Here is a 13,223-nt window from a genome sequence, read left to right as displayed (position 1 = left end):
AACTATTTGTGTCTTCCACCGTGAAGACTGACACAAAAAACTTATTTAAAGTTTCAGCCATTTCCTCATTTCCCACTATTAAATCCCCCTTCTCGTCCTCCAAGGGTCCAACATTCACTCTTGCCACTCTATTCCTTTTTATATATTTGTAAAAGCTTTTACTATCATTTTTTATATTTAGAGCTAGCCTCGCTTCATAACCTATCTTTCCTTTCTTTATCGCTTTCTTAGTCGTTCTTTGTTGTTTCTTAAAGTTTTCCCAATCTTCCGATTCTCCACTATTTTTGGCCACTCTGTACGCATCGGTCCTCATTTAATACTCTCCTTAATCCGACCTGCCAAGGTCTTCTCGTGACCCCTTCTGGCTCTCCTAATTTCCTTCTTTAGTCCCTTCCTACAAGCCGTATGCTCATCTCGATCCCTATCTTCGCCAAGCTCTCTGAACCTTGTGTATGCTTTCCTTTTCTTCTTGACTCGGTCCCGCACAGCTTTCGTGCACCACGGTTCCTTTAACCTACCAACTTCTCCCTGTCTGCTCGGAACGTTGTCCTGTAGAACTCGAGACAGACATTCCTTGAAAAACTGCCACCTCTCTTCAGTACATTTCCCCGAGAATACCTCCTTCCAATTTACTCCTCTAATTTGCTGCCTTATGTCTTCATATTTCCCCTCACTCCATACAAAAGCTTTCCTTGCTTGCCTGATCCTCTCTTTTTCCAATGCAAGCATAAAGGAGATAGAGTTATGATCGCTATCCCCAAGATGCTCTCCCACTGAGAGATCTGACACCTGTCCAGGTTCATTGGTCAGTATCAGATCAAGTACAGCCTCTCCTCTTGTTGGCTTGTCCACATGCTGCGTTAGGAAACCCTCCTGAACACACCTAACGAACTCCTCCCCATCCAATCCCCTTACCCTAGGGATATTCCAAAGAACAAAGAACAATACAGCACAGGAACAGGCCCTTCGGCCCTCCAAGCCCACGCCGCTCCCTGGTCCAAACTGTACCATTCTTTTGTATCCCTCCATTCCCACTCCGTTCATGTGGCTATCTAGATAAGTCTTAAACGTTCCCAGTGTGTCCGCCTCCACCACCTTGCCCGGCAGTGTATTCCAGGCCCCCACCACCCTCTGTGTAAAATACGTCCTTCTGATATCCGTGTTAAACCTCCCCCCCCTCACTTGGAACCTGTGACCCCTCGTGAACGTCACCACCGATCTGGGAAAAAGCTTCCCACTGTTCACCCTATCTATGCCTTTCATAATTTTATACACCTCTATTAGGCCCCCCCTCATCCTCCGTCTTTCCAGTGAGAACAACCCCAGTTTACCCAATCTCTCCTCATAACTAAGTCCTTCCATACCAGGCAACATCCTGGTAAACCTCCTCTGCACTCTCTCTAAAGCCTCCACGTCCTTCCGGTAGTGTGGCGACCAGAACTGGGCGCAGTATTCCAAATGCGGCCGAACCAACGTTCTATACAACTGCAACATCAGACCCCAACTTTTATACTCTATGCCCCGTCCTATCAAGGCAAGCATGCCATATGCCTTATTCACTACCTTCTCCACCTGTGACGTCACCTTCAAGGATCTGTGGACTTGCACACCCAGGTCCCTCTGCGCATCTACACCCTTTATGGTTCTGTCATTTATCGTATAGCTCCCCGCTACGTTAGTTCTACCAAAATGCATCACTTCGCATTTATCTGGATTGAACTCCATCTGCCATTTCTTTGCCCAAATATCCAGCCTATCTATATCCTTCTGTAGCCTCTGACAATGTTCCTCACCATCTGCAAGTCCAGCCATTTTCGTGTCGTCCGCAAACTAACTGATCACCCCAGTTACACCTTCTTCCAGATCGTTTATATAAATCACGAACAGCAGAGGTCCCAATACAGAGCCCTGCGGAACACCACAAGTCACAGGCATCCAGCTGGAAAAAGACCCTTCCACTACCACCCTCTGTCTTCTGTGACCAAGCCAGTTCTCCACCCATCTAGCCACCTCCCCCTTTATCCCATGAGATCCAACCTTTTGCACCAACCTACCATGAGGGACTTTGTCAAATGCTTTACTAAAGTCCATGTAGACGACATCCACGGCCCTTCCCTCGTCAACCATTCTAGTCACTTCTTCAAAAAACTCCACCAGGTTAGTGAGGCATGACCTCCCTCTCACAAAACCATGCTGACTATCGTTAATGAGTTTATTCCTTTCTAAATGCGCATACATCCTATCTCTAAGAATCCTCTCCAACAACTTCCCGGCCACGGACATCAAGCTCACCGGCCTATAATTTCCAATCTATGTTTGGGAAATTAAAGTCTCCCATCACAACAACTCTGCTATTATTGCAACTCTCCAGGATCTGTTTCCCTATCTGCTCCGCCACCTCCCTGTTACTATTGGGTGGCCTATAGAAAACTCCCAGCAAAGTGATCGACCCCTTCCCACTCCGAACTTCCACCCTCAGAGACTCTGTGGACAATCCCTCCACAGCATACACCTTCTCTACAGCTGTGACACTATTCCTGATCAGCAGTGCCACTCCACCCACTCTCTTGCCTCCCTCCCTGTCCTTCCTGAAACATCTGAATCCCGGCACCTGGAGTATCCAGTCCTGTCCCTGAGACATCCAAGTCTCCGTAATGGCCACTGCATCACACTTCCAGGCATCGATCCACGCTCTGAGCTCATCCCCTTTATTCACTATACTCCTGGCATTAAAGTAAACACATCTCAATCCTTTGGTTTGAGCTCTCCCCTTCTCTATCCCCCGTCCATCCTCCCTCTTGCACTGTCTGTAATCCTTCTCTGTTTGCGAGCTAACTTCCTCGCTCCCAGTCACCTCGTCTCGATCCCCTCCCGCCAACCTATCTAGTTTAAACTCTGCTCAGTTGAAGTTGGTCTCGCCCAACAAGATGATCCATTTTGCCACAATTCTTGCATTGACTATCCTTGCTCCAGCATTTGCTCATTGAATGGCCCATGTTGGTACATCTGTGAAATGCTTGTTGCTGTTTTGACTTCTTATGGGCAGTTTCCAACATGTAGATCTTCATTCCTGCACCAAATTGTGAAGCCTCTTTAGCAGCAAGTTCCATTGACACTGATTTCTACTGCTGTCTTTAAAGTCAAAGCATGTTCAGTAAGAAATCTTCATTTTGAAGTCCATAAACTGGGTGATCTCAAAGAATATCTTCCAATGACTCACCAAACTCACAATGTCATGCCAGACTTTTAAAAGTTGCCACAAATAGAGTGGCTTTAGAGGGTAAAGCTCTTCAAGCATCTTTGTCAAGTCATCTTAAGTTTTGGTTCCTGGCTTTGCTGGATGAAGTTTAACAACCCCAGGTTAAAGTCCAACAGGTGTATTTGGTAGCAAAAGCCACACAAGCTTTCGGAGCCCTAAGCCCCTTCTTCAGGTGAGTGGCACTCATAATTTTCTATATATAATTTTCTACATTTTGCTTCACTCCCTTTTTGAAAAATTGCATACTAGCATTTTTCCTATCCACCTGAACCATTCCCACATCCACGGTATTTTGGAATATTGTAACCAATGGATCCACTACCTCCAACTCCTTTTCCTTTAAGACCCTAAAACATAGGCCATCAGGCCCGGGGAACTTGCCTGTCTTCAATCCCAATAGTTTGTTCAGTATTTTCCCTGGTGACGATGATAGTTCTAAGTTCTTCCCTTCCAATAATTTATGCATTTTCTGTTAGTATTAGAAAAATACTCGTGCCCTCTGCCATGAAAACTGGGGCAAAATATTCATTTAGTGTCTTAGTCATTTCTGTATTCCCCCACTATAAACTCCTCAGCCTCATCTTCCAAGGGACTAACATTCACTTTAGCTACTCTCTTCCTTTTTATATATTTTTCTGCTTATAGAAGCTTTTGCTTCTGTTTTTATATTTTGTGCTAGTTTCTTTCAAAATTTACCTTTGCTGGTTTTATTACCTTTTCAGTGACCCTTTGTTGATCTTTAAAAACTTCCCAATCTTCCAGTGGGCCACTGGCATTAGCAATACACTAGATATGCCAGAAACTGCCTGCAATCTCACCCTTCTCTGATTGGAAAACCCCCGTTTTAAAACTAAACAAAGAGCATCCACCCTTTTTCAACTGCACAGTGAGTCTCCAACTCTGCGGCTCCACACTGCAACAAGTGCACAGGCCCTTGGAACTTGGAGGACTCTACCTGAATTTTTTTTTTCAGTAAGAAAAGCAATATTTATTTTTCCTTATTTTTCTTTTTGTTCTTCCTTCACTGGTACATCAATCTTTAATCTAGTTGTTGATTTTCCCAGCTTCTGAATATCCAAAGTGCAAGGATCCACAATGTCTTTTTCTATTTAGAATCTTTTCTCGATGTTCTCAATGAACCAAAATCCTGACTTGTTGCCAATTTTCTTTTATAATGTCCGAACTATGTTTGAAGTTGTGGATTTTAAACAAAAAGAAAAAGATGCGGTTTGCACATTAGATTCAATCTAACAGTAAGATTTATTGCAGGAGATGTTGCCAGTTCAGAGTACAAATGAAACTAAGCAGGAGCCTGCAAAACACCCATGACATCACCAACAAATCATGTGACTGGCTCTTAAAGCAATCATGCAACTACTTAGATATATAACACTTCGTTATGAACACAAAGGGTATTTATTAACAATGAAAAACTGTACAGAGACTGACAGCCCCAGTCACTACATATCTTCAGACTGTCTTTTGCCTGAGGTAGGACTCCACCCACTGGGGTGATTATCCCCCCTCTCCGTCCCAATTGGCCCCTCAAGCCAGGTGACCATCTCTAATGCTGTGTTGCCTTTAAAAGGACAATCACCACAGGAAGACCATAAGTTTTATATTAATTGCATTTAATCATATGGACATTAACTGGTCATTCACATGAATCTTGAGCAACAGACACAGGCTGAAAATGTGCTGGTCATGTGTAACTCCATAAATAAATATGAAACCAGAGAATGATTCAGTCCAGTTCTATCCATCACCAGCTGAGTTTCTGGATAAAAACTGGGGTAGGGGCTGAAAACACCCTTCGCGGGCTGTCCTCATCTTTTGTTTCCATCAAGCTCTTTTCACAGCTTCTTTCGTGGCACAAGTTCATTCACTGAAATACAGCATATAGTCTGAAGCAGGGGTTGTGCAGCAACCTTATCACTTCCCCACTCATTTCTCTCGATGTGTGTTTTGGACACACTCACAGCCTACTTACCAACTTGAAATTCAAGGAATTGGTGTCATCTTCTGGAAGAGGCATGAACACAGCCAGAGCCACACAATTGGCAAAGATGGTAATCAGGATGATAATTTCGAAGGGTCTGTGAATTCTGTTAAGGAAATTTATGTAAACAACATAGATGACGATGTGGGGGATAGAATTAGTTAGTTTGCGGATTACACAAATATTGGCCGGGTGGTTAACAGTGAAATTGAGTGTCTTATGGCTACTCGAAGATATAGAAGGGATGGTCAAATGAGCAAATATGTGACAGATGCCATTTAACCCTGAAAAGTGTGAAGTGTTACACTTTGGAAGGAGTAATTTGAAAGGAAATATTCAATGAACAGCATGACACTAGGAAGTTCTGAGGAACAAAGGGACGTTGGCGTGTTTGTCCATAGATCTCTGAAGACAGAGGGCATGTTAATAGAGTAGTAAAAAAGGCATATGGACTCTTGCCTTTATCAGTTGAAGCATAGATTATAAAAGCAGTCATGTTGGAGCTGTATAGAACTTTGGTGAGGCCACAGCTGGAGTACCGTGCACAGTTCTGGTTGTCACATCATAGGAAGGATGTGATTGCATTGGATGGGTTGCAGAGGAGATTCACCAGGATGCTGCCTAGGATGGAACATTTAAATTATAAAGAGAGGCTGGATAGGTTTGGGTTATTTTTGTTGGAGCAGAGAAGACGGAGGGGTGACCTAATAGAAGTGAACAAGATAATGAGGGACATGGATAGGGTGGACATGGATCAACTGTACCCGAGTTGAAGGGTCAGTCACAAGGGGACACAAGTTCAAGGTGAGGGGCAGGAGGTTTAGGGGGTTGTGAGGAAGAACTTTTTTACCCAGAGGGTGGTGACAGTCTGGAATGCACTGCCTGGGAGGGTGGTAGAGGTGGGTTGCCTCACTTCCTTGAAAAGGTACCTGAATGAGAACTTGGCACATCATAACCTTCAAGGATATGGGCCAAGTGCTGGTAAATGGGATTAGTTGGGAGGTTCGGAGTTTCACACGTGTTGGTTCAGACTCAATGGACCGAGGGGACTCTTCTGCACTGTATAGAACATAGACATAGAACAGTACAGCACAGAACAGGCCCTTCGGCCCACGATGTTGTGCCGAGCTTTATCTGAAACCAAGATCAAGCTATCCCACTCCCTATCATCCTGGTGTGCTCCATGTGCCTATCCAATAACCGCTTAAATGTTCCTAAAGTGTCTGACTCCACTATCACTGCAGGCAGTCCATTCCACACCCCAACCACTCTCTGCATAAAGAACTTACCTCTGATATCCTTCCTGTATCTCCCACCACGAACCCTATAGTTATGCCCCCTTGTAATAGCTCCATCCACCCGAGGAAATAGTCTTTGAACGTTCACTCTATCTATCCCCTTCATCATTTTATAAACCTCTATTAAGTCTCCCCTCAGCCTCCTCCGCTCCAGAGAGAACAGCCCTAGCTCCCTCAACCTTTCCTCATAAGACCTACCCTCCAAACCAGGCAGCATCCTGGTAAATCTCTTCTGCACTCTTTCCAGCGCTTCCACATCCTTCTTATAGTGAGGTGACCAGAACTGCACACAATATTCCAAATGTGGTCTCACCAAGGTCCTGTACAGTTGCAGCATAACCCCACGGCTCTTAAACTCCAACCCCCTGTTAATAAAAGCTAACACACTGTAGGCCTTCTTCACAGCTCTATCCACTTGAGTGGCAACCTTTAGAGATCTGTGGATATGGACCCCAAGATCTCTCTGTTCCTCCACAGTCTTCAGAACCCTACCTTTGACCCTGTAATCCACATTTAAATTAGTCCTACCAAAATGAATCACCTCACGTTAAACTCCATTTGCCATCTTTCAGCCCAGCTTTGCATCCTATCTATGTCTCTTTGCAGCCTACAACAGCCCTCCACCTCATCCACTACTCCACCAAACTTGGTGTCATCAGCAAATTTACTGATCCACCCTTCAGCCCCCTCCTCTAAGTCATTAATAAAAATCACAAAGAGCAGAGGACCAAGCACTGATCCCTGTGGCACTCCGCTAGCAACCTGCCTCCAATCCGAAAATTTTCCATCCACCACCACCCTCTGTCTTCGATCAGACAGCCAGTTACCTATCCAATCGGCCAACTTTCCCTCTATCCCACACCTCCTCACTTTCATCTATAATTCTATGATCTCACTAATACAGCTCATAACATTCAGGGCTGCATCAAACATTCCCAGGGCATGTATGGAACAGGGTTAGATACAAAGTAAAGTTTCCTCTGTACCAATCAAACATTTCCACTCCATCTGACGAAGGAGCAGAGCTCCGAAAGCTTATGGTATTTGCTACCAAATAAACCTGTTGGACTTTAACCTGGTGTTGTGAGACTTCTTACTGTGTTCACCCCAGTCCAACGCCGGCATCTCCACACCAATCAAACACTCCCAGTACAGTTGTAGAACAGGGCTGGATAGAGGGGCAATTTAGCATGGCAAGTCCACCTAACCTACATACCTTTGGCCTGAGGGAGGAAACTGGAGCACTCTGAGGAAACTCATGCAGACACGGGGAAAACATAAACTCCACACATACGCAATCACACAAGGCTGGAAAGAACCCTTCTTAACCAGAGCTCAGACCAAGGATTGAGATGTGTTTACTTTAATGCCAGGAGTATAGTGAATAAAGGGGATGAGCTCAGAGCGTGGATCGATGCCTGGAAGTGTGATGCAGTGGCCATTATGGAGACGTGGATGTCTCAGGGACAGGACTGGATACTCCAGGTGCCGGGATTCAGATGTTTCAGGAAGGACAGGGAGGGAGGCAAGAGAGCGGGCGGAGTGGCACCGCTGATCAGGAATAGTGTCACAGCTGTAGAGAAGGTGTATGCTGTGGAGGGATTGTCTACAGAGTCTCTGTGGGTGGAAGTTCGGAGTGGGAAATTACCTTTGCTGGGAGTTTTCTATAGGCCGCCCAATAGTGACAGGGAGGTGGAGGAGCAGATAGGGAAACAGATCCTGGAGAGTTGCAATAATAGCAGAGTTGTTGTGATGGGAGACTTTAACTTCCCAACCATAGATTGGAATATCCCTAGGGTAAGGGGATTGGATGGGGAGGAGTTCGTTAGGTGTGTTCAGGAGGGTTTCCTGACACAGCATGTGGACAAGCCTACAAGAGGAGAGGCTGTACTTGATCTGATACTGACCAATGAGCCTGGACAGGTGTCAGATCTCTCAGTGGGAGAGCATCTTGGAGATAGCGATCATAACTCTATCTCCTTTATGCTTGCATTGGAAAAAGAGAGGATCAGGCAAGCAAGGAAAGCATTTATATGGAGTAAGGGGAAATATGAAGACATAAGGCAGCAAATTAGAGGAGTAAATTGGAAGGAAGTATTCTCGGGGAAATCTACTGAAGAGAGATGGCAGTTTTTCAAGGAATGTCTGTCTAGGGTTCTACAGGACAACGTTCCGAACAGACAGGGAGGAGTTGGTAGGTTAAAGGAACCGTGGTGCACGAAAGCTGTGCGGGACCTAGCCGAGAAGAAAAGGAAAGCGTACAAAAGGTTCAGAGAGCTTGGCGAAGATAGGGATCGAGGTGAGTATACGGCTTGTAGGAAGGGACTAAAGAAGGAAATTAGGAGAGCCAGAAGGGGTCACGAGAAGGCCTTGGCAAGTAGAATTAAGGAAAACCCTAAGGCGTTCTATAAATATGTGAAGAGTAAAAAGATGAGACGTGAAGGAATAGGGCCTATAAAAGGTGAAGGCGGGAAAATCAGTACGGAACCAGTAGAAATGGCAGAGGTGCTTAATGAGTATTTTGCCTCAGTTTTCACAGAGGAGAAGGACATGGGTGGATGTACTGTAGGCTTGCGGTGGACTGAAAAGATTGAGCATGTGGACTTTAACAAAGAGGTTGTGCTGGAATCTTTGAATGGCATCAAGATAGATAAGTCGCCGGGTCCGGATGGGATGTACCCCAGGTTACTGTGGGAGGCGAGGGAAGAGATTGCAGAGCCTCTGGCGATTATCTTTGCGTCGTCGGTGGAGACGGGAGAGGTGCCGGAGGATTGCGGATGTGGTTCCTATTTTCAAGAAGGGGAATAGGGATAGCCCAGGAAATTACCGACCGGTGAGTCTAACCTCAGTGGTTGGTAAGCTGATGGAGAAGATCCTGAGGGACAAGATTTATGAGCATTTAGAGAGGTTTAGGATGCTCAAGAATACTCAGCATGGCTTTGTCAAAGGCAGATCGTGCCTTACGAGCCTGGTGGAGTTCTTCAAAAATGTGACTAAACACATTGGTGAAGGGAAAGCGGTAGATGTGGTTTATATGGATTTTAGCAAGGCATTCGATAAGGTCCCCCATGCAAGGCTTCTCAAAAAAGTGAGAGGGCATGGGATCCAAGGGGCTGCTGCCCTGTGGATCCAGAACTGGCTTGCCCAAAGGAGGCAGAGAGTGTGTATAGATGGGTCTTTTTCTAATTGGAGGTCGGTCACCAGTGGTGTGCCCCAGGGATCTGTTCTGGGACCCTTGCTGTTTGTCATTTTCATAAATGACCTGGATGAGGAAGTGGAGGGATGGGTTGGTAAGGTTGCCGACGACACGAAGGTTGGTGGGGTTGTGGATAGTCTGGAGGGATGTCAGAAGTTACAGAGGGACATAGATAGGATGCAAAACTGGGCGGAGAAGTGGCAGATGGACTTCAACCCAGATAAATGCGTAGTGATCCATTTTGGCAGGTCAAATGGGAAGGAGTACAATATAAAGGGAAAGACTCTTAGTACTGTAGAGGATCAGAAAGACCTTGGGGTCTGGGTCCATAGGACTCTAAAATCGGCCCCGCAGGTGGAGGAGGTGGTTAAGAAGGCGTATGGTGTGCTGGCCTTTATCAATCGAGGGATTGAGTTTAGGAGTCCGGGGATAATGATGCAGCTATCTAAGATCCTCGTCAGACCCCATTTGGAGTACTGTGCTCAGTTCTGGTCGCCTCATTACAGGAAGGATGTGGAAAAGATTGAAAGGGTACAGAGGTGATTTACAAGGATGTTGCCTGGATTGAGTGGCATGCCTTATGAGGCTAGGCTGAGGGAGCTCGGTCTTTTCTCCTTGGAGAGACGTAGGATGAGAGGAGACCTAATTGAGGTATATAAGATGTTGAGAGGCATAGATCGGGTGGACTCTCAGAGGCTTTTTCCCAGGGTGGAAATGGCTGCTACGAGAGGACACAGGTTTAAGGTGCTGGGGGGTAGGTACAGGGGAAATGTTAGGGGGAAGTTTTTCACACAGAGGGTGGTGTGCGAGTGGAATCGGCTGCCGTCAGTGGTGGTGGAGGCAAACTCAATAGGGTCTTTTAAGAGACTCCTGGATGAGTACATGGGACTTAATAGGATGGAGGGTTACAGGTGGGCCTAAAAGGTAGGGATATGTTCGGCACAACCTTTGGGGCCAAAGGGCCTGTTTTGTGCTGTAGTTTTCTATGTTTCTATGTTAACCACTTCTTAAGGGACTGATGTACATGCACACCAAGGTCCCTCTGATCTTTGGTACTTCCCAGCATCCTGCTGTTCATCATGTCTTGTCTTGTTTGTCCTGCCCAATGGGAGGTGGTGGCATAGTGGTATTGAACACAAGAACATAACAACCAGGAGCAGAAGTCGGCCATTTGGCCCCTCGAGCCTACTCCGCCATTCAATAAGATCATGGTAGCAGCAACTGCTTTACTGGGCAGTGAATTCCACAGATTCACAACCCTTTGGGTGAAGGAGTTCCTCCTCATTTCATTCCTAAATCTGCACCTCCTTATTTTGAAGCCATGCCCCCTATTTCTAGTTTTACCCGTCAGTGTAAACAACTTCCCTGCTTCTATCTTATCTATTCCCTTCATAATTTTATATGTTTCTAAAAGATCCCCCCTCACTCTTCTGAATTCCAATGGATATAGTCCCAGTCTACTCAGTCTCTCCTCATAAGCCAACCCTCAACTCCGGAATCAACCAAGTGATCTCCTCTGCACCCTCTCCAGTGCCAGTATATCCTTTCTCAATTAAGACGACCAAAACTGTACACAGCAGTCCAGGTGTGGCCTCACAGCATCTTATACAGCTGCAACATAACCTTCCTGGTTTTAAACTCCATCCCTTTAGCAATGAAGGACAACATTCCATTTGTCTTAATTAAATGCTGCACCTGCAAACCAACTTTTTGTGATTCTTGCACAAAGACACCCAGGTCCCTCTGCACAGCAGCATGCTGCAATTTTTTACCATTTAAATAATAGTCCATTTTGCTGTTATTCCTACCAAAATGGATGACCTCGCATTTACCAACATTGTACTCCATCTGCCAGACCCTTGCCCACTCAAACTATCTATAGCCTTTTTGCAGATGCTCAGTGTCCTCTGCACACTTTGCTCTCCCACTCATCTCAGTGTCATCTGTGAACTTTGACACACTACACTTGGTCCCCAACTCCAAATCACATATGTAAATTGTAAACAATTGTGGTCCCAACACTGATCCCTGAGACACACCACTAGTCACTGATCGCCAACCAGAAAAACACCCATTTATCCCCACTCCCTTCTTTCTGTTCGTTAACCAATCCTCTATCCATGCTAATACATTACCCGTAACACTGTGCACCTTTATCTTGTGCAGCAGCCTTTTGTGCGGCACTCTTGTCGAATGAAAATCCAGATACACCACACCCACTGGTTCCCTGTTGTCCACTGCGCTCGTAATGTCCTCAAAGAATTCCACTAAATTAGTTAAATATGACCTGCCTTTCATGAACCCATGCTGTGTCTTCCCAAAAGGATAATTTCACTGGTCTAGTAATCCAGAGATTCAGAGTATCGTTCTAAAGACCCAAGTTCAATCCCACCATGGCACATGGTGAAATTTGAATTCAATAAAAAACATCTGGAATTAAAAGTCTAATGATGACCATGAAACCATTATCGATTCTTGTAAAAACCCATCTGGTTCACTAATGTCCTCCTTTACCTGACCTGGTCTGGCCTACATGTGACTCCAGATCCATAGCAATGTGGTTGACTCTTAAATGCCCTCAGGGATGGGCAACAAATGCTGGCCAAACCAGTGACGTTCCCCCTATCCTCATCACTATTTACTACCCCACCTGTTTGTATCATCCACGAACTTACTCATCAACTCTCCTTTCATTTACATAAACCACAAACAGCAAGGACTCCAACACTGATCCCTGTGCGACCCCACTGGACACAATCTTCCAGCCGGAAAAAGACCACTCGACCATTACCCTGCCACTCAGCCAATTCTGGATCCAATTTTCCTTCAAAACCTCCTGTTTTCTTGCACGTTTGACACGAGATTTCTCGTTTCTCACGATCTTATCAGTACCAGATAGCCTGCGCATTCAGCCTTGCGCCATATTATTTAAATCAATGTAAATTCAAATTTGAATATAATTTGAATATAATTAGTGAGCCTGGCATGGAATCATCCAGGTTCACTTACTCCCTGTGGCCTCGCGGGGAAGGTTCTCTCCGGTGAGGATCACGTATAGTCCCCCATCAACAAGGATCAGATATGATGGCCTCGTCAGTGGAACTGGAGGCCATTGAGGCCCCAGGAGGTCAAGGGCAGGGGGTGCCCCATGGGCAGTGCTAGCCTGGCATTCTGGCAGTGCCAAAAGGACAGGGCTCGCTGCCATTCTGTACCGATTGGTGGGCTGAGGGAGAAGGGACCACTGCCACTCTGCACAGCGATTGGTGGGGGTGGAGGGGGGACCACTCTGCAACGGCAATCGGTGGGGGGAATGGGGGCTGGCTGATAGCAGCAGAGGCAATGACCGGTCTCTGCTGCTCTTAAAGCACGGAAACCTGCATATGCGCAATGTGCTGCGATTAGCTATTTGGGCTATTTAGACCCCGCCCACTCCTCCTGCTGCCGAATTTCAAGTTTGTCAAGTTTTTTTTG

At 45.9% G+C, this 13,223-nt stretch overlaps 1 protein-coding gene across 6 annotated transcripts in view; it reads right to left on the bottom strand.

Annotated features, from left to right (window-relative positions):
• LOC144511902 (voltage-dependent L-type calcium channel subunit alpha-1S-like) overlaps nt 1-5,358 on the bottom strand; it is an 841,603-nt gene extending 836,245 nt beyond the window's left edge. For 5 of the 6 annotated variants that reach the window (XR_013500922.1, XR_013500923.1, XM_078242342.1 and 2 more), the window contains exon 1: nt 5,250-5,349. Coding sequence is in view for 4 of the 6 variants with exons in the window: in XM_078242342.1 (XP_078098468.1) it covers nt 5,250-5,294 (45 nt within the window). In the remaining 2 variants the exon portion in view is untranslated. Of the gene's footprint in view, nt 1-5,249 lie in introns of all 6 variants that reach the window. The other variant, XM_078242345.1, reaches the window with a different exon arrangement.
• Nucleotides 5,359-13,223: the final 7,865 nt, after the last annotated feature.

This window comes from Mustelus asterias, chromosome 25, assembly GCF_964213995.1.
Source record: "Mustelus asterias chromosome 25, sMusAst1.hap1.1, whole genome shotgun sequence".
NCBI lineage: Eukaryota > Metazoa > Chordata > Chondrichthyes > Carcharhiniformes > Triakidae > Mustelus > Mustelus asterias.
Note: the sequence above shows the minus strand (reverse complement) of the source record. Positions and strands in the feature narration are given on the sequence as shown.